Source organism: Misgurnus anguillicaudatus, chromosome 10 (assembly GCF_027580225.2).
Source record: "Misgurnus anguillicaudatus chromosome 10, ASM2758022v2, whole genome shotgun sequence".
In the NCBI taxonomy this organism is placed as follows: Eukaryota; Metazoa; Chordata; class Actinopteri; order Cypriniformes; family Cobitidae; genus Misgurnus; species Misgurnus anguillicaudatus.
This window is the reverse complement of record NC_073346.2, coordinates 41,306,593-41,328,572: the sequence shown is the minus strand read 5'-3', so window position 1 is coordinate 41,328,572 and position 21,980 is coordinate 41,306,593. Positions and strand designations below refer to the sequence as shown.

The following is a 21,980-nucleotide window of genomic DNA, read 5'->3' as shown; positions in this document are numbered from 1 at the left end:
ATAATAAACACTAATATTACTTCATACAAATGCAACTAAATTAAGTTAACTAATAGTTCTAGTATTACTCAGTTTAACTTTTCTTGGTACAGGTAACTTTTTTATGGTTTGTTGTTGTTTCCATAAACATTGATTTAGACTTAATCTTTCTGTGAGATGAGTGCACGAATTTGTTTATTCAATCAACGTGCGCACCCAGTTTAGTTTTGGGCAGCTGTAAAGCGCGACATACTTCAGTTTGCAGATGCACAAGCACCTGAACCATGATAACTACAACTCAAAGATTAAACAAAAACATTAAACACTAAAAAGTCTTTCTTTTTAGTTAAAAACACATAAAATAGCGTTTAAATTTAAATTTCACTGTCCAAATGCAGTGCCATGCAAAGCATGCCAGGAACTACGAGTCTACTGCCTAGTTAGCTGTTTACTAAAATCATTCATGTAGTTTCAACACAAAATTATTAAATTAATTTTCTTTTTCAAATTTAAGTGGATTAACATGATAAAATTAAGCTGAATTTACTCAATAAAGTGTTCATTTCGAATTACTCAAATTATTCATCTTTTTATGTTATTTTAACTCAAATTTTGATTAAAAAACAATAATAAATTGTTTTTAATACAGTTTACTCGTTTTATCATTGTTAAATCCACTAAGGCACAGAAACACTTTTTACAGTGTATGTTTTCACATTTTATTCTGAATTAATCTAACAAAGATCAATCTGGGCCATGCAGAAATAAAACAATTCTTGGTGTGAAAAAAAGTTACGTTTTGGAGATTTATGAATGTGCCCAGGACTGTCCCATGTTATATTTTCACCTATAAAGTGTTCATTAAAAAAAAGATTGACACAAAATGTTGTGCTGTTGAAATAAAAAGTAGATTTTCCCTTTTCACCAGTAGAGGGCAACACAGACCCTGCTTTCATGTTTGCAGTCACGTGATTGATTGTATGTTGGAGAGAGAGAGTTACTGTCGCAAATCCCCTCCTTCATCCCATATAGGCCAGTATATAAATAAACCAGCAGAAATATCATGGACATCATGTCAGACAGACCTGTCTCACCTCACAGTGACAGCAGCACAAGAGCTGAAGACATACTGACAGAGATACAAGTAAACCTGCTGGAGTGTAAAGTTTGTTTCGAGAGCTTCTCAGTGCAGAAGAGAGACCACACACCCCTGAATCTACCATGTGGTCATGTGCTCTGTCTGACGTGTGTTTGCACCCTTACCCATCCCGTCCATCATCGCCTGGAGTGTCCGTTCTGTAGGAAAGTGTGTGAAGCCGGCAGCACATCACAATGTCGAGCACTTGTTGATCTCCAAGATCTTCTGCACACACAGGGATCTCGCAGGCTTCCTGTTCTCCAACAACTCATCAGCTGGACTCAAGGCCTTGGCTCGAGAGCACTCGATCTCCATTCAGTGTTTGGTGGCTGGGGTTTGATCATCAACCCTAGTGGAATAGCTGTAGATGAATCTTCAGGAGAGATTATAGTGGTCCACGATGGTGAGAAGAGGGTTGCTGTCTTTAGTCGGCACGGGACGTCCTTACACGCTTTTGGAGGTTATGGACATGGTCCTGCAGATGTCTGTCACCCACTTGACGTCGCTGTGGTTTCCAGTGGACACCTGGTAATAACAGATGCAGGTGATGGGACCGTGAAGGTCTTTGATTCCACAGGTTGTCCTGTGTTGACGGTCCGAGACTCTTTTAAACTGCCGTGGAGTGTCGATATAGACGGCTGTGGATGGATATTGGTGACGGATGCACGGATGGGAACCCTGAACCAGCTGGCGTTGGACTTTGATCGCGGTGCAGTCTTAGTTAATCGAGTCGTTCTCAAAGATCTGATGTGTCCGCGGTCTGTGGCGTGTGACATGATATCAGGAAACATTGCTGTCGTGGACCATCTTGAGAAGAGTGGGGTTGCTCATGGCAACTTTGCTCCATCATGTCTAAAAATATATAATGGTGATTTTGTTCTTTTGACAGTGGTGGACAGTTTTGGTCTGAATCTGATAGACTCTGTGTGCATGTCCATATCTTCTGTGGTTTTTGACAGAAATGGAGATGTAATTGTGGCGGACACACAGCGGGGAATGGTGTGGAGTTTGGGCAAACCTCAGATATCAGCTGTGTTAACCCCACTGGTGAGTGGACTGTTGTGTCCAGCAGGATTGACTTTAACAGCAGATAATGAGCTTATAGTTCTGGACAGTGGAGATCACACAGTGAAGTTTTACACCGAATACACAGAAGATTTGTACAGTGAGAGTAAATCAGGTTAACTTGTGTAGCAAATCAGAACATGACCGAATAAAGCTGCAATCTGTAGTTTTGTCCTCTCTATCGCCATCTCTGTTTCTGCTATAAATTGCAGTTATTGTTGGAGTAATTTTCTGTGGGTTGCGCTGCTTCAGTATTTTATTCCTTCAGATGTTGAAAAGTCTTGGGGTGTATCCCAGAAAACAGGTTATGTGACTACCCTGGGTAAGTTTAGGAGTTAGCAAGCGGATAACCTTTGCTTTCAATTCAAAAACTAAAGGTAACTGTAAGTAAGCAACTGACTCTCTGAGGATAACCAGAGCAGGTTATGTTTTAGTTAATGAAGCTTTGAGAGATTGGTTTGAACACCATTTTTGTCTTCTTAATAACTGATTTTTGTTGATTTTTAACTGAAAGCTTTAATGGATTGATGATAGAAGTGTAAACTCGGGTCTTGTAATATTCTTTGTTTTTCGGTGACACTTCTCAACATCTATGTGATAAATATTAAGTCATGCAACAGCTTTAAACTTATTGTAAGCTTTCACAGCAGACACATGGATATCAGATGAATTAACATTTAACTGAAGTTAACTATAACTAACTGTCCATAGATAAAATTACTTCAGAATAATACATATATGTTTTGAAAATCTGTCCATTTAGTTTAGCTGGTAGCATTGCAATAGCAGCACAAAAGGTCATGGGTTTGATCCCAGTCAACACATGATGAAATCTATAGCTTAAATGCACTGTGAATTGCCGTCTGCCAATGAAATGTATTATTTTACACAAACTGTGATTCTATTAAATAGATGCATCTATCAAATAAAACATAATTTTCTTTACTCTAAAACAATGATGCTAAAAAGTGGTTCACTGGCTTGTTATCATGACTACTGTATAGCATCATGTGTTTAAAATCTGGTTACATTTTAAAAACACTGACTATTAAGACAATAAGTAAATAACAAATGATGACCACTGAAAGTGTGCATACATTAAATGTGTATTATACCACACATTGTTGATGCTTTATTCTGTTGAATGCCTTATTCTGATGGGTTAAGACATTTTTAAACAATAAGATGATTTTTCCACTCTGCTTCCCACCTTGGATGTGCATTATTCCTTAATTAAATGATTGTAAATCTGAATGTTGAATCCACAGTCATTAAAGCTCCTAGAGGGAAATCTCACAATCATCTCTGCTCCAGTTCTCCTCATCATACCAGATGGGATTCTCATCCGCACAAAATGTTAAACACTGTTTGTTTTAACAATTGATCATTCTCAAGAGAAAACCAGATGATTACAGCTTTACATTTACTATATGTATTTTCACTTTAACTTATTTATTTTGATACAGTTTCCCATGCCATCCTCTTTCGCCGTCTCTCTGATCTCATCGGCCTCAGTGGCACAGCACTGTCTTGGTTCCGGTCCTACCTCACTGGCCGGAACCAATTCATTACTCTAAATGGCTCCAACTCTGATCCAGCACCCGCCAACCATGGTGTGCCTCAGGGCTCAGTGCTTGGTCCTCTGCTGTTCAGCATTTACACGTTACCCCTAGGTCATATTATCCGTAAACATAGACGCAACTTCCACTGTTACGCTGATGACACCCAGCTGTATATCAGCACAAACCCCTCTTCCCAGCTTCCACCCACACAACTTGTCAACTGCCTGCAGGAACTCAAATCATGGATGACCACTAACCTACTCAAACTCAACAGTAATAAGACCGAGTTCATGGTGGTGGCCCCTCCACCTCTACTCAGGAAAATTGGAGACCTGGCCCTGGTTGTTGATGGCTGCTCTATTTCCCCATCTCCTGAGGTGTGCAATCTGGGTGTTATGCTGGACTCCACCCTCTCTTTTCGGGCTCACATAAACAATGTCACTAAGTCCACCTCAAAAACATCTCACGACTCTCACGGTCTTCACTTAAACACTCAGTAACTGAGACACTCATCCATGCCTTCATCACCTCCCACCTGGACTACTGTAATGGTGTCCTCTCTGGACTGTCCAGGCCCTTAGCAGACTTCAGTATGTCCAGAACTCAGCTGCCAGGGTTTTAACCCACACAAAGCCATGGCAGCATATCACTCCCATCCTCAAACAGCTCCATTGGTTGCCAGTTAAGTCACGAATCACCTACAAGATCCTTCTGATAACTTACAAATCTCTCCATGGACTCTCTCCACAGTACCTCACAGATCTACTTCACCCCTACACTCAGTCACGAGACCTGCGGTCCTCTGACAAGGACCTGCTGGCTACTCCACGCACCAGGCTGCGGACTTTTGGGGACAGGGCCTTCTCTGCCAATGCTCCCAGACTCTGGAACAGTTTACCACCTCATGTCCGCTCTGCCCCGTCCCTGCTAATGTTCAAAAAGCACCTCAAAACATTTCTTTGCACTACCTCCTTTGTCCCCTAACTCACCCCTCCCAATTTGTTAAGCGACCTTGGGTACTATGAAAGGCGCTATATAAGTCGAAGTTATTGTTATTATTATTATTTATAAAATGAATAAAAACAAAAATGATATGGTAGTACAACACATTTTTTTCTTTCCATTGCATTAAAAATGTGATTCAGTCTAGTTAAGTGTTTGCTATTAAATGATTTAGCAGTACAAACAGAAAATGCATGTTAAGAGGAGTTAAATGTTACAATTCACCCTTTTAGTCCGGGTTAGTTGAAACATTAAAATATCTACCCTAGTGATATGTAACAAATAAGGATTATGACAAAAATGAGTTTCACTCAACCCTGACTTTAACATAATTGGTGTGTGTGTGTGTGTGTGGGGGTGAATTAATGAGTAATAAATTACTAAAAATTACCCAAATTAGCCATAGTCTGTTTGTGAGATAGTGATAGTATTGTTTAATTGATGTTACAATTTAACCAAATTCTTAGCCATGAACTAGCTCACTTTACAGCTAGATAAAACATCACTAACAACTTCCATGAAAATATCACACAGACAATAAAATAAAAATAATTAAGCTTTGATGAGTTTAACTGCAAAGCAAGCACTGGCATCACAAAAAATATATGAGGTAAAATAAATTCAAAATGAGAATCTGTTGTGTCTGCCACTCTACTTTCTCATCAGTGTTGGGTAAAAAAAGTTATTGATTAGGCTACTAGTTACTTATGACATCTACAACCATGTAATTAGATTCCTGTACAAATTTCTCTCTCAAAAAGTATTTAATTACTAATCTAAATCCTATTTAGTAAATGATACAAAATAGTCTTAAAACGGCTCGGAATTTTGATGAATTTACTTCCATAGTAGGAAAAAAGAATACTATGGAAGTAAATGGGGCTCATGAAATATTTAATTACAAACATTCCTCAAAATATCTTCATTTGTGTTCATCAGAATAATGTATGCAGGTTTATAACAACATGAGAGTGAGGAAATGTTGAAAGAATTTTTACTTTTGGGTGAACTATCCCTTTAACTACCTTTACCTCAATATACTCGTAATTACTGCTTATTAATACTTAGTAAAGTAGTTGTTAAGTTTAAGTATTGGTAGGAATTGGGTAGGATTAAGGATGGTTTACAGAATCGGGCATTAATATGTGCTTTTTAAGTATTAATAAACAGCCAATATCTAGTAATATTAATACTGATAACCAACTAAACTACACTAGAGTGTTACCATTATTCTTATTTAAAGTGAGAAAGATACATAAAAAACATGCATTTTCATTTTTAAGCTTAGACTTATTTAAATGTTGATGTAACATCCACTATTGTATTATATCATTGATCGACAGTCCATACAGCGAGTATTTACTTCAATAGAAGTTACTGACTAAATAATCTCTTCACTTTTTAGGGGGAAAGTAATTTAACATTAACTATATGTAACTTAGTTACACCCAACACAGTTTCTCATAATAAGAGTAACTCCTGAGGTGCACGAGGTGTTACTTACTCCTGAGTCCTGATTGGAGAGATTGAAGGGTTATTATAACTGACCCGTGTTATTCCCGGTTCATATTATCATAAATAAGAAGTTTAGTGATGTCATAGTAAAGCCCACTCAAGGATTTTAAAACCTGCAGGACCTAAACCAGATTTTAGTATTTAAACCCTGTTTGTGTCTTGTGTACGTGTGTGTGTGTGTGCGTGTGTGTGTGTGTGTGTGTGTGTGTGTGTGTGTGTGTGTGTGTGTGTGTGTGTGTGTGTGTGTGTGTGTGTGTGTGTGTGTGGGTGTGGGTGTGTGTGTGTGTGTGTGTGTGTGTGTGTGTGTGTGTGTTGTTGGGTCAGTCAGTGAAGATGGCGGTGTGGATGCTGTTCAGATTGGATCAGATCTCTCCGCATATTTAGCCCGGATCAAATACAAGCACTGGTCTGGTCTGGTCTGGATTAATATCGTGTGTATATTTGTCAGTTCGGTTATGGACTGTTTGGAGGTTTTGTCCGGGTTTTTCTCATCTCGGCTCTGTTGGACTCTTCTCATGTGAATGTTTTATTCGGTTAGCTGTGCGGAGCGGCTAGCGCTTTCTCCTCCGCTTTAAACCTTTCAAACTCTCTTAAAATGTCGGATACGAAAGTTAAAGTGGCGGTTCGAGTTCGACCCATGAACCGCAGAGGTAAGAGACATTTATAAAGTAGAAACAAGCGTTAATATTAAGGATCAAATCTCTTTTTGATGGTTTAAGTTGCTATATTGCAGGTCGATGTATTAATAGGCTACTGTATGTGTTTAATGTAACACTTTTAGATTAGTGTGCACTACAACATAATCACATATATACGAACTTCTAGTCAACTTTGAACAACTTTTGCCTTTGCAGAGATTGAACTCAACACAAAATGTGTAGTTGAGATGGAGGACAACCAGACCGTTCTGCACCCACCGCCCTCCAATGCAAAAACTGAAAACAGGTACACATGCATGACAATCTGAATCTGTGATTTATAATTAAACAAACTCCTCATTATAGATGAAAGCTGTCAGATTAAACTCACATGCATGAGTTTGTGCTGAGGACAGAAAGAGTTTGGTGTTTCACTTCAGGTTTATTGGATTGAGTTTGTTTTTATACACTATGTGTGTGTGTGTGTGTGTGTGTGTGTGTGTGTGTGTGTGTGTGTGTGTGTGTGTGTGTGTGTGTGTGTGTGTGTGTGTGTGTGTGTTTGGTGTCTCTGGGTGTGCTCAGTGTGTCATGCACTGAAGAAAGTTCAGCGGCGCTGTGAAATTCCTCCACAGGCCTCATGTTTTGAACAGCACTGAGCCTTTGCTTCTTGTTGTCTTGTTACCGTATGTTAAACCAGCATTTTCATAATCAACCTGCTTTATTTTGATTTATACATGCACATATTAAACAAGTTAGTGAGTTAGTGCATGACATGGATAGACCAGTGGCGAGGCTACACCCAGTCAGGAGAGACAAAATAAAAGCAAAAGAAATCAGGCATAAATGATAATAATCTCTTTCATAATAATAATCACTCACATACGCATCATTTCAGAAATAAATAACTATTTATATAGAAAGTTTATCATTTGCACATGTTTCTAAACCTTACAAATGTTAACATTCAAGCCATTTTAAACAAATTAAGCGCAAGATGATGTTAAAGTGAGCGCGTGTTTCAAAAAACATGCAAACACAGAATCTCTTTGCGCTTGACAGGACACATACACATAAAATGATCTTGCTATACCCAGTCCTGGCAAGTATTCTCATAAAAACACTCAGTTGTGTCTTAAAGTGAACACAAACAGTTTAAAAATAAAGCAGATGTGTGTATGGATTCAGTCTTAAAGTGACAGTACCCTCAAAACATCTGCTTATGTTTGTGTCAATGTGTTCATCAAAAAACAGAAGACAAAAAAACACTTTTGTAGCTTTAAAAAGATACATTTAATATATTTAATTTATAGAATGAAGAAGACAGTGTTATTATTCCAGCCCAGTCTCGAAAAATTTGAAATGTCGAAATTTCGTTGTATAGTCACATAATTTTTTGATTATTTTTTTCATGATTTTATCACGAATTTCCACATTTTTTCGTGTCATATAACGAATTTGGTTATCACATATTGGTTACTCAACTGTTTTGTCCTATTTTCTTACCATTGTCGCTTCGGTTTAGGGTTAGATTTACATAAAATGACATCCTTACCCAAGCCCAACTCTAACCCTAACGCCAGGCGACATATAAAAAATAAATCAGAAAAAAATAGTATAAACCAATACATAAAGTGACATTCTAATGCAAACATCAAATCTAACCCTAAACCGAAGCGACAATGGTTTAAAAATAGAAAAAAACAGTTGAGTAACCAATACGTGATAATCACACGAAAACAGGAATTCGTTATACGATCATGAATAATATATAATATCACAAAAAAAGAATTAAAAAAATTATGTGACTATACCACGAAACCTCGTGAGACTGGGTAGTATTATTCATTTGATTATAGTTCTTTTACTAAATGCTACATCTTACTTTATTTGTAACTTTGCTCTTTTCTATGTCAATATGCTTATAATTTTTAGATTTCTTATTTTATTGTCCTTATATTTATTTTTTGCTGATCCGAAAATGATTCGATCCATGACTCCAAAAAGTGTAATGTAATCCATTAAACCACTACTATATTGTAAAATGATGTAATTTAAGAGTAGGCATTGAGGTCCACCGTATTTCACCAAAAGTCCACTCAGTTTAAAATGTCTGGCCTCGTCACTGGGATAGACATTTTCAGTGTATTGCTAGCAGCCTCCCATGTTAAATCCTGGTTGTTATCAAGTCCACATGCAAACCCCTGTTTATAGTAACCTACTAAAAATGTAAGATTATGTTATTACGGTGAATAGTCAGTTTATTATGTGATGTTTCGTTGTCACGTTTCTTAAGGGTGTTGGATCACATGTTCTTGGATCTTGTGATGCCTGAAATGGGTTGAGTTAAATCCTTTGGGTTCATGTGGGTTCAAGGTTAGAGAATCGTGTATGGATTAATATAGCAGTGCGGTGTAAACAGCATCACAGTTATACGGTCAGGCAGGTGAAGAGAATGCACAGGTAAGCACAGCTCGTCTTACGCTCACGAGGAAGATCTCTCATCTGAAAATAACAGACAATACTGCAGAGAGAGAGAGAGAGAGAGAGAGAGAGAGAGAGAGAGAGAGACACATGTACTGTGATCGTTGTGATTAGTCATTATTTTTCTATAGTGACATATACATAAAAGATTACAGTGGTGTAGATTTAAAATGAATCTCTGTATTGAGGAGTAAATGTCATACATGTTTAACATGACATGGATGAGTGAGACTTTCTTGGTCCTAAAGAAAGAGCAGAAACAGGTTTAAAGACAGAACAGAGTAAGTTTGTCACTTATAAAGTTAAACTCAGGGTTCCCACGGGTCCTTGAAATCCTTGAAAGTTTGTGAATCTGGGGGGGGATTCAAGGCCCTGGGAAGTTTTTGAAAATATACATACATAGATACAGGTCATTGAAAGTGCTTGAATCTATTTTATGCAAGAAGTTTTCTGAAAAAAAATCCATATTCCCTGTGTAGGATAATATCATAAAAATTCGAGACTTTTTAAACACACGTGCTAAACTGTTCGCTTTAAATGTTTATATCTTCTGTATGTGAATGTTGATTCATACCAAAATGCTTTTTTGCATAGTTGTGTTTGACACATGAAAACGTCTCTGATTACTTATATAACTTCCTGAGAAGGGAACGAGACGCTGCATCTCCATTGACTCCATTACTTCCTACGTCCCTGTAACGCCGTCTTTGTCAATATTTCAGATAGTGATATACTTCCTGACTCCCGCGTCACCCTGTCATTGTCGATAAGCCTCACCATTGGTTGAAATTGATAGACACATTCAGACGCACTTACCCCTGGAGGCGTCCCCAAAGTGTCACCGCAGTGACATAGCGGGAGTTCCCTTGAAAGGGAACTGTAACAATGTATCTTAAAAGGTAACACGATGTAACCTTACTCTTACTTGAAATGTGTCCCCACATTTAGTCCTTGAATTTGAAGGTATTGGACCTGGACAGTCCTTGAAAGGTCCTTGAATTTGAAGTTAACTAAGGTGTGGGAACCCTGTAAACTGAACTTAGTATTTAATAGGGTTGTAAACGTTTCATAGAAATTAGTCAGGAATATATGGGAATTGTGGCACACACACACAGATGAGTCAGATGTCAGGGAAGCTAATGTTTGTGACCCAAAATTTACAAATAATTGCCTTTAGTTGCTTAAGTTTCCAACTTGGAATATTTCCTGAACTTTACAGCCCTAGTATTAAAACTGTTTCTTTATCATCAGATTTGCTATTACAGCTCATTTTACGGTTTAAGTATAAGCTATAATAATACATTTACTACGGTCTGATATTCACTTCACTCCATGACTCAGTTCTGCAGAGTTTATATGTTTAGCGTTACTTAGAGATCCTCATAATATTAACCGGTTGATCGTTAACCGAAGGTAACAATTTATGACAATTAATATTATCGGTTAAAACGAATAAAATATTTGTTAACACATGGTGCGTGTAGACATGTGCCTTCAGACATTTTGCCACTTTTCTATCTTTAATTTGTGAATGTCCTATGAATGAAGCAAATCAGTGCAGTCCTGAAAGTCTTGAACTTTTTGAAATGTGTCCTGCTTAGAAATGACCATGTGGTTGATGAAAAAGAGATGATCTGCTCTCGATCGCATGTTGATAATGTATGAATCCTGCTTCTGTTGTTGATCTGTTGGGGGAAAACTGCTTAGATCTTCTCATTTACATATTCATTTGACAGACATTCTTATCCAAAACAAGGTACAGTATTCATGCTATATGTTTTATTATTACGCATGTTTCTTGGAAATCAAACCTATGACCTTTTCTGTTGGTAATCTGCCATTGAAACTTACTGAAACGTTGTGCTTTATAGTTTATAAATGGTTTCTGTAATAATGTGTTGTGTGGGTTGAGTTTTCATTGGGCTCCTAAAGACGTTTTACACATTTGTGTTAAAATGTGGTGTGATGTGCCTCAGCATCTGCTATTACACTTCTGTTTAAATGAAACACAGCGTTTATTGTTGTCACAGTGATGCATTTATCCTTTTCCTCCATGTTTAAATATATTTTCCTTTATTCATATTGTCCTAAACATATGAACTAAACATTGATGTTGAGCAGGATTACTTACATCAGGATTAATGTGTCTCGTGTCTCTCTCTCTCTCTTTGTTCTCATGATGGCACGTTTACATTGAGCTTCATGTGACGGTGGCTTCGGGCTTTATTTCTAGCAGCTCTATTCTCTGAACGTCTGAAATATGAATCTGACAAAGTATTTAAAGACCTGAGGCTGCTGTTTTAAAAAGACCTGGAAAATACCTGGAAGGACCTGGGAAAGTTTTTCTGATTACGTTTCACGTTTTTTGGTGCACAGGGTTTGCTTTACTGTGAAGTAAATCAGGACAGATGAAGCAGTAAATGTATCGTCTTTTCTCAGTGGCATAAGAGGACGATAAAGCGACTAGTTAGAGTGTTTTTATCTGATCATTCCTGCTTAACAAACCTTGTCATTTTGATCTTATCTCTCAGATTCAGTCATTATGATGGACTCGTAATTCACTTTGCCTTGAGGGAGTTGATGGTATTTGAACACTACATGTAGGATATGACCGCTTAAAGTGCACCTATTATCCAAAATCCACTTTTACTGTACAAGATGTTTGGATATAAATTTGTGTTGGCAGTTTGTGAACACAACAACCTTACAATAAAAATAATTCAAGCATTTCTTCTTTTTTAATCCTCATTAAAGCAAAGCAGTCTCATTAGACATGATGTTTTGGACATGCTATAATAAATTATATGTGGGGTATTTTGGCTGAAACTTTACATACACATTCTGGAGACACCTGAGACTTATAGACAGTTTTACACGTCTGGATCCAAACTTTACTTCCGGTTTCGTTTTTTTAATGGTCTGACTAGTTGCTAAACTGATCTCTTGAACAAATGCCTCGTCGAAAATAACACATGTTTTGGTTTCCTGGTTAATCTATGTGTTGTTTTTTGCTTGTTATACAAATAAACTACGTTTAAAGAACTTTATTATTAAGAACTTGTTGTTATTTATTCTTAGCGGAGTTTACCGGAAGTTACGTGCGGACCACGACAGCCCCTTGTTTATGTTGTTACTGCTGAAACCGTCTATATTACATTTTGTTAAAATGGTGATAATATGTGCCCTTTAAGATTTCTTTTAGATTAGGGTAGGGCTGGGCGATGCGGCCCAAAATAAAAATCCCAGATTTTTTCAAAAAAAAAAAAAAGGCAAGTGTGTATTATCTACCGACAAATTCAGACCTTAATATCTCTTGCACCTCGTCTTTCATCTTCACTTTTATTTCTCTGTTTGTTTTGTTTTTGTGGCTGGCAGCGGGAGCTACTTGGCGCTTTATTGATGTAAGACCAACAGTGATATCAAGTTACATTGCTCTGTAGGCCAACGTAATTTAACCGAAGAACCTAATAAAATGTAAAAATAAACATTCCAAAATATTTAATAAAGACTACGGGGTCTTGCATGCAACATACATGTTTTATATTTTGTTTTTAATGACCCGTTCCGCAATAAAGTGACAACTTTACCCGCCCCGCGAGTTACGAGACAACCCGCATCACTAACGTTACTGGATGCAGTTTATAAATGTTTCTAGACAGTAGGCTGTTTTTTGGCGTGTGTCCTTGTGCTGCCGCGGTCTTTTTCATTTCGCAGGGCGCAACATCTCTCCCTCTCGACAGCATGCCTCTGTTTAAGATGCAGTAAATTGTTCGTACCTTTGCTAGCAACAAACTTCTAACACACTTTGCAGCGAGGTGCAGTGTTGGCAACATTACTTTAAAAAAGTAATTAGTTATAGTTACTAGTTACTTCTCAAAAATAGTAACTGAGTTTGTAACTGCGTTACATCATTATAAAAGTAACTAATTACCAGGCAAAGTAACTATTGCGTTACTTAAAAAAAGTTCAAATATTTCAAATAACTTGGATGCCCCCAATATAAAATTAGTTGAATGAATGAATTAGACACTAACGTTAAAGAGAAATCAATAATTGTGTCAATAACAGCATGTGACGATGTGGGGTGCTTTATTAGATCAGAATTACAGACGTGAAGAGGCTCTTTCTTACTCTGCATAAGTTGCACATTACATAAACATTCTTGCATTTCACCTCAACAATGGAAAAGTAGCGCATATTATACTTTGTGTTTGCGACTGCTACCTTTTAGTTTGTTGTACTTGTCATCGCTCTGTCATTGCGGGTGTGGGACTCGGACGGACTGCAGCGCGAGGACCGGGCTGCCTGTGAGTGTCTAGCAGCATCAGTCGCTGCTCGTTGAGAAGAGAGAGTGATACATGCTCTCGCATCAGTCTCCAACCACGGCAAAAAAGATAGCTAGATTTGTCCTAGTCGCTTTTTGTAAATAAAGTCGCTAAAGTTGGTAAATCTAGTGACAAAGGGACCAAGTTGGCAGCACTGCGCACTGCTCGAACTGTGCATATGTTTGTGTATGAACTCTGCCTGCCTCTGGTTGGCTAACGATTGAAATGAAGCCAATCATCATCAGTTATGTGGTTGTCCCACCCCCTCTAACACACAGACACCAATCATCATCAGTTATGTGTCTGTCAGCCCCCAACACACACACACACACAAGAGAAAAACATTGCCTGTCTGGATGAGAGAACCTACTCTGGTGAAAATCGCTTTTGTGAGATTAATTATAGTAACGCGCAGCATTTATTGTCAGTAATGGTAACGGCGTTATAACGGGGGAAACAGTCATTTATTTGATTACTCGTTACTGAACCCACTCGCAACTACGGGAGCCCAGAGGGAAGTTTTGGCGGATGTTAAAGAGGAAACTGATTTATTTCAAACAAATCTATGTTAAACTACACATTCGAGTTAATCGATAAAATAGATTTATCACCTAGCCCTAGATTAGGGATGTGCACAAATAGTTGAATATTTGATGCACAATAATAATTTGAATAGAAAAAAATGCTATTGGAATGTTTGTTTGTTTTTAATGCACCACCGCAGGGCTAAAGCTACTGATTATTTAATGTAAAATATACATGAAAATTCATTTGTATGTTTTTCTGATTGTTTTGGCAATTAAGATTTTGGACTAATTGAAGTATTTAGAGTTTTAATGCTGGGTTGTTTGTTTTTGTCCACCGGCTCACGTGTTACGTGCTTCTCCACCGCATCAAGATTTGTTAGCTTCCTGTTATATAGTCGACATTATTTTTCTAATACAGAGCTAAATGAGACAGACACCAAGAACAAAACGAAACAGAGAACATTTAGTATATGCGGTGCTTGTGGAAAATTAAGTGAATAACTACAGATGCAATAGCAAACAGTAGCAATAGCTCCGTCTTTGTGAAGTGTTGTTAAATTAAGCTTGTAACTTAGCCTGGCTAACACCAGACCAGTCTGATAGAGAATAAGACGTGGTCTGGGAACCACATGCTCATTTTCTCGTATTTGAGGCGTGGTTTACGAATGCCCAAAGCCGTTTATTGGGCGCTACGAATGTCCATCAAATGCTTCTGTACGTAGCTCATAGCCAATCGTTTCAATTATACCAGATGACGTATGTAGAGCCACATCAATTCAAACGTAAACAACTTTTATCGGTTTTTGTGCACACAGGTGAAAGCTATGCAACTAAACCGGTAGCTGTATATTGATATTGAACAGCAACACAACTTAGTGGCACTGTGACAAGCACAGTACAGTCATAATGACAATATGATATTAATAAATACCACTTACCATTTATAAGTTAAATGGACTTTGTCGACGACGATGCCTAGCAGGTTGGTCCTATAAAACTCCATCGCTATCATGTCTTGCCATATACAAACATCATTCTTGGATATGAAATTGTTTAACGCCAAAAGTTGCTCTTTTTTTAAATAAACTTGTGTTCAAAACTACTTAGAACACTGTCTGCTGCATTGAATAGTAACTGCGTCTTCTCCCGCATTGATATTTCCTAATTATAAGCCTTTTGTGAAATTGTATTATACACATTGTGTTATACCAAATACACAAAATAAAAAATTTTTAGCAATGAAATGGGGGCTCTTTAAAAGATTATAAAACATTGTGCCTATTTATAATGTAATGTTTTCAAACAGTTGTCAGATAAAGACTTGAAACCGTAAATTCTTATGAAGGGTGTAAACGCACATCTGTTGAACCCCGTTCTATGTACTGTCTAATATTATTTCAGTTATTTAGTTTTTGCTTGTTTATTTTGGTGTTGTAAGTGTTGCTACAGCAATCATTATTGTGGACGTGAGCCTTTTAGAGTTTAATCTCCATCTCATCATGATAATTCCCATATGTTGTTCTGCCAACAGTAATTGCCTACAGTTAGACTAACTATAAAAGCAATAATGCCACTAAATCTGTTACCTACCAGTCGAAAAGTAGCACCAAGGAAGACTGAATAAAATAACAGTTAAGAGCTTTAACCTAAATTTCTGCCGCAGGTCATCCGCAAAGTTTTTGTTGCCCTCCATTTCATAAGAATGTTTCATTATACTGGGAAATATACAGTGTGAATCCAGGCTCAACCTTAGACAACACGGACCATTGGCTGATGCATACGACTAGGGCTGCAACTAACAATTATTTTCATGATCGATTAATCTGGCGATTGTTTTACACATTAATCGACTAATCAAATAAAATAAATATTACTCAATTCGATTTTTCACTTATTATAGCTAAAACTGGGGTATTCACGCATAGAAGTGTACTTCTAAAAGTGCAAAACACTACTACAGAGTTTTACTTGTATAATCTTTTGGATTTTTATATTTTAAGCATTCAATAAAAAAGCATTTAAAGAGTAACTAAATCCTAAACCAACTTTTTTTAGTTAATGATCTGTAAGAATGATGCTTTATTATTAGTGCTGTTCATTGATATTAGTACGTTTTTTGACATTTGGATATAAAGTGTTTCAATACTACAATATATGGTGTAAAAACGTCTGAGTCCTGCCCTCTTCAGGTTGAACGGTGGCTACTGCAGTTGAATTTTCCTATTGGATGTTGGGTCCAAAAAGTAACTCGTGACGTAAGCAGGTTCAAGCTCACCACGCCCTTGTTACGATCTCACCACACACTTAGTTCATCCCCTCTATCTCCGTTGGGATCTGCCCACTTTTTTTGCATTTTTCAAATATTGCCAGTGGGTGGAGTCAGGCTCTGAACAGGGGTTTAGTTACGCTTTAAATAGTAAAACATTTTTCAACTAAAAAGATATGTCAAGTGAATGCTTTAGGTGGAGGAAACCGACCCACATTGAACAAATTTCATTATCGATTTTTATCAATTTTATCGATTAGTTGAAGCAGCCCTACATAGGCACCCTTAACTGGAAATACTTCAGCAGATTCAAAGTCATCCTCTGATTGGTTGATCTATCCAGGATGTCTGGAAATATGTGTGTCACGATCTTTAACGGTCTACTCAGAAACAACACAAAGCTGTCTGATTGAAGAAGAAAGCTGTCATGTTTACATCGGTGACAGTATGCTTCATCAAGATTGATTAAACGCTGCATTTCAAAAGTATGCACAGTGGTTCACAGTGTAAAATCTTTAAAAGACATCTATGAGTTTTAAGTTAAAAGATATATTTCAATGTGTTTGCCATTGTTTTCAGACATTTGTAAGTGATTTACTGGTTGCATACGGGTCTGTTATTGTGGGCTTTTGTCCCAAAGTGAAACGTGATTGGCTACTTTACGTGTCAGTCATATGGCCCCCTTGGGCGATCCTCGGCCATTCAAAGTGGCCATGATTCCCAGACCCTCAGTATAAAGGTCTGCCTACCTGAGACTAGCTTGAACCTGACAATGTCAATGTTAAAGTCTCATTATAACAGAATAGAGTCAGATAATGAAGATATAAACTCTGGGTGAAATGATCGACCTCTGGAAGTGTACGTGAATGATCAGATTACATCTACACAACTGCATCGTTTGATAAATAACAACAGCAATGGTGGATGAAGACTTTTAAATAAATGCACTGTAGCTGTAACCAATGTGTCCTCTTTATTTCTTCAGGTCTTTGAATTGACTTCTGTTCATATGTTGATGAAACAATGCCATTCCCCAGAGTATGCCCTTCGTTTAGTGCTCAAGGTGTGGTTGAGTTTATAGAAATATTGATGCAAATCTCTCTCTCTCTTACCGTCTGATGTTATGGCAGTGATGGAGAATATAGTGCATGAGATAAATTCAGCATCACACAGACCTCTGACTGAAAGTCTGGTGTTTTGTAGCGTCTGATTCATTTCAGTTTTGAGTTTACCCATTAGACTTGATTTGCTTTTTTACTTTTCCTGTTGCTATAATTCAAGTGGTTTATGTAAATTAATTGGTTAATTTGCATTCATTTGAATTCATTTTTATACTGTGTGTTGTTATGCAGTCTAGTTTAATGCACTGATTGTTTTTATATGATCTAGTATTTTTATTATCATGTTTAATAGCTTCAGTGTATTAGCAGCACAAAAGCTCATGGGTTCAATTCCCAGTAAACACACATTATTACTGATTAAATGTAATGCACTGTAACTCACTTAAAATAAAAGCATTTTTTAAATGCATGTAAACTATTTTGATTTATAAGTAGTTTGTAGTCTACAGTATCACAATAGTATGCTGTTTTTCTTCTGTAGTATACACAACATCTAAACCAAAATCCATTTGAAAGATCCTCCAGAAGCTTCCCAGCGTTTCTTTATGATTGGCCAGCAGATTTTCCCAGCAGCACGAGTCTTTATTTGTCGGTGGAGATGGGGTCAGAGAGGGGTGTGGTCCTGACACTAAATATGTCAAATGAATGCTTTAGGGGGAGGAAACGGACCCACATTGGAGAGTTTAATGAACTTCTTCCCGCTGTCGTGTGTATTGATGTTAAAGAGTCTGTAATATTCAGTGGTTGATCAAACAGTAGTTGAGGATTGGAGTAACCCTCAGTAGGGTGGATCAGAAGGTTTTGGACTAAAGCCACACGGTTGAGATCATTGACTAAGTAGGGAAGTGATTTGGATTTTTGTGTTAATGTGTTGCTCAGCCTCAGAGACGATATGTGAGGGGATGTAAAAATAAATGAACTCTTTCTTGAGTCATTTAGATGTGATGATACTATGAAGCTTCTGTTAAAGCTTTGGAGATGAACTGTTGATGCATACACGATGACAGTAATCCTGTAATGATCCTCTGGTGAAATCTGTTCTTTGTACTTTAGTAATGGTGGAAATATAAAATGATTTTGACCTGTTGTATATGAACAATTCCAGCGTTATGGATGTGACATTTGCAGTCATCAGACATCAGTAAAATATCAGCTCATGTTTTCTCTTTTAGATGAGATATATACGTGTTATGGATGTGACAAAAAAGGACTTTGTAGAAATTGAAATTCTGTGAAATTAAATGCACAAATCAGAAGCAAGAATATCCAACAAATGAAGAAGAAGGGACGGTCTTTGAAGAACATTTAATATTTATTTTCATTTTTGTATGTACATTTATGAGAAAGAAACTGTGTTATAGGTGTGAAATTTCTTTGTTATGAGTATGACAATTCTGAAATTTGCACTTAGCTACTGAAAGAAAATAACGAAAACTGCTTTATAAATTAACCAAGATTTGCGTGGGTATTTAAACCACCAAATATTGACATCTGAGATATTAGTATGGTTAAAACCTTTAGATAAAATCTTGACTTTTCATGATAAGCTTGACATTTGCATGGAAGTGCTCATATCAGAATATGAATTGGACATTGGAAATGTTTTTGTTTTAGTTGTAAGACTGATGGATGTTTGGGAAGGGCAAGTTTCCTTCCTTTTAGTCATGTCACTATTGTTGAAAGTCTGAAACATTTTGATACTCTAATGGTTTTCATGACTTTATTTAGAACTGTAGTCTCTCCGTTAAACACACTATAGTTAAATATCACATATAGTGACATAGATTTATACTGATCAACCATCATGTTTTTACACACAAGTTAGTTTTACAGAGATATATATTGTATATGTCTTCAGCTCAGAGATTGTAAATATTCAGTTTTTCAGTATTGATGAATGTTGACATCTGTTTCTGTGTGAGTGAAGAAATAAACCAGGAATGAAGCTAAAAGGAATTTCACAGAATTTGAATTTCTTAATTGTTTTAGTATGAAGCACCACCCTTTGGCCCGATAAATTACAGTAAACTGATGTCATGCATGAGACATAAAGCTGTCTTCTGATTGGTTAAAGATAGATTGTGACAGCAGCGGTGATATTTCAGGACACATAATTCATTGATTTGAGACTGTTTTATAGAGAAGGGTTACAGTTGTTCATGCTGTCTATTTTGAGGAAACTGTATTAAAATCCTTGTGCTATTTAGTTTTAATAATGATATGTTCTGTATATATTATATTGTTATGAAGATGATCTGGACACTAGACACACTAATAGACAATATTCACTTTTCTCTCTTCTTATCTCATGCACACTAATGAGGGCTGAAAGCACAATGTCTTTAGCAGCGGCACAGAAAGTGTATTTTAGAAAAAGAAAATCACATACACCTGACAACATTGTCAAAATGATTCGCGCTTACACTCGATCAGAAAAAAATGACAAAAAATTAGGGGTTTGACGGATCAAAAAACTCACAGTTCAGATCACATTACGTTTTTTTTAAGGCACGGATCGGATAATTTTTCAGATCAGCAAAAAAAGGGGGTGGGAAAAATCTAATAAAAAGAACAAAGTTGAACATTATAAGGTCTAAAATTAGCATGAGTATACAGAAATTGAATCAAATTGTATAAGTCTTAAGTCTTTATTATATAATATTAAATATAATTATTTTTTAGAGCTACAGAAGTGATTTTCTTTTGGAATTCATTCAGCTGATCTTCGGGTCTGGCGGTACCACTTTTAGCATATTTTAGCACAATCTATTGAATCTGATATTGAATCTGATTAGATCAAGAGTTTGAATATTTTTCCTATTTAAAACTAGACTCCTCTGTAGTTACATCGTGTACTAACATTGATGGAAAATTAAAAGTTGTGATTTAGGCAGATATGGCTATGAACTATATTCTCATTCTGGTGTAATAATAAAGGACTTTCTGCTGTAACATGGCTGCAGACGGCACAATGATATTACGCAGCAGCCGAAAATAGTCCCCTTGGTTACTTTCAATAGCAAAGGACTATTTTCGGGCAGTGCGTAATATCAGTACGCTTGCTGCAGCCATGTTACAACAGGGAAGTCTTTATAATGGTTAAATTTATGAAATAAGATGCATTAAAGAACACAGGTGCAAAAATCTAATTTCCATAATGACTGACACAATCTACTAAGAGCAGCACAAATGATCGTACAGTTTAAGATATGCTGTTTTAGGCGTTTAAAAGAATATCCCATTTTCATAAAAAAGCTGATAATTTACTCCCATGTCATCCAAGATGTGTATGTCTTTTTTTGTTCAGTCGAGAAGAAATTTAGGATTTTTCCCCATATAGTGGACTTTTGTTGACCTCAACAGTTTACAGTTTCAATGCAACTTCAAAGAGCTCTAAACGATCCTAACCGAGGCATAAGGGTCTTATCTAGTAAACCATTATCATTTTCATCAAAAAAATAAGTTCTTTTAAACTACAACTTCTCATATTGCACAAGCTGTGTGAAGCTATGTTTATACTCGCCCCGTCCGCACGGGCGCGTTGGTGCACGCCGGCAAAAATGACGTCAATGCGGAGTGGGTGGTCATGCGCATTTGGTGCGCGAGACCCCATTTTGTGTGGAGGTGTGCACGGCATTTTTTGTAACTGTCTGCGCGCCTCTGCATCCGAAAATGACCGAACTCGAGGCGATTCTGTCCGTGCAGGCAAGCCTGTGATGTGTCTCTTTGATCACTCCAAGCAAAACACTGTTTATCTGACATTCTGGAAGTAAAGTATGGAAAGTTTGCAGTTTAAAACACGAATTCTTTTACATGATTCAGAATGTTTGGCTTATATTTGTATTGAATGAACCACTGGAAGAGGAATAAAATACAAACCTTAAAGCTGCCGTCCGCAACTCTTGAGGATTGAGCAGTTTCCAAATGTTTACAATTTCATGTCCCTCCCCCACTACCTCCGAGCAACCTCCCTCAGAGCTCGTTCTTGTCAGCGCGTGTGCAAAAGTATTATTGTGAACGCATACTTAGCAAGAATACTTAGATTACTTACATTACACTCCGAAATACAATTAATGGTTGATAAAGCACAATTACCTGTCGAGAAGAAATGTGGCAAGCTCTGCATCCAGCTTGAAATCTCGTAGATTCCTTTCAAATGCCGGTCCGATATTGATCCTAGTTTTATTACGGTCACAGTCACTTTCTATCTTTGTTTCCTTCTTTTCATTGGTTGTTTTCCTAGCTCTAGTTGTTAACTGAGAAATCGGAAGTTTGTTACTGAAAGTTCTCTCCGCCATCACGCTGTTCAAACCAAAACACCTATGAATTCAGGCGGATGCACGTGATATTGTAACGCGCGC

General features: G+C 37.1%; 2 protein-coding genes across 6 annotated transcripts in view; both read left to right on the top strand.

Moving 5' to 3' along the window:
• Positions 1 to 804: 804 nt before the first annotated feature.
• LOC129448909 (E3 ubiquitin-protein ligase NHLRC1-like) lies at positions 805 to 2,610 on the top strand. The gene has a single exon (XM_055211608.2). It carries the CDS (start codon positions 1,043 to 1,045, stop codon positions 2,300 to 2,302), a length of 1,260 nt encoding a protein of 419 aa, XP_055067583.2. The 5' UTR covers positions 805 to 1,042; the 3' UTR covers positions 2,303 to 2,610.
• A 3,827-nt stretch (positions 2,611 to 6,437) lies between these two features.
• The window catches only part of kif13a (kinesin family member 13A), a 68,117-nt gene continuing 52,574 nt past the window's right edge, over positions 6,438 to 21,980 (top strand). For 2 of the 5 annotated variants that reach the window (XM_055211604.2, XM_055211603.2), the window contains exons 1-2: positions 6,438 to 6,911; positions 7,116 to 7,206. In XM_055211604.2, the coding sequence (XP_055067579.2) occupies positions 6,857 to 6,911; positions 7,116 to 7,206 (146 nt within the window). In that variant the 5' untranslated portion in view covers positions 6,438 to 6,856. The remainder of the gene's footprint in view (positions 6,912 to 7,115; positions 7,207 to 21,980) is intronic. The other 3 variants (XM_055211607.2, XM_055211606.2, XM_055211605.2) reach the window with 2 other exon arrangements.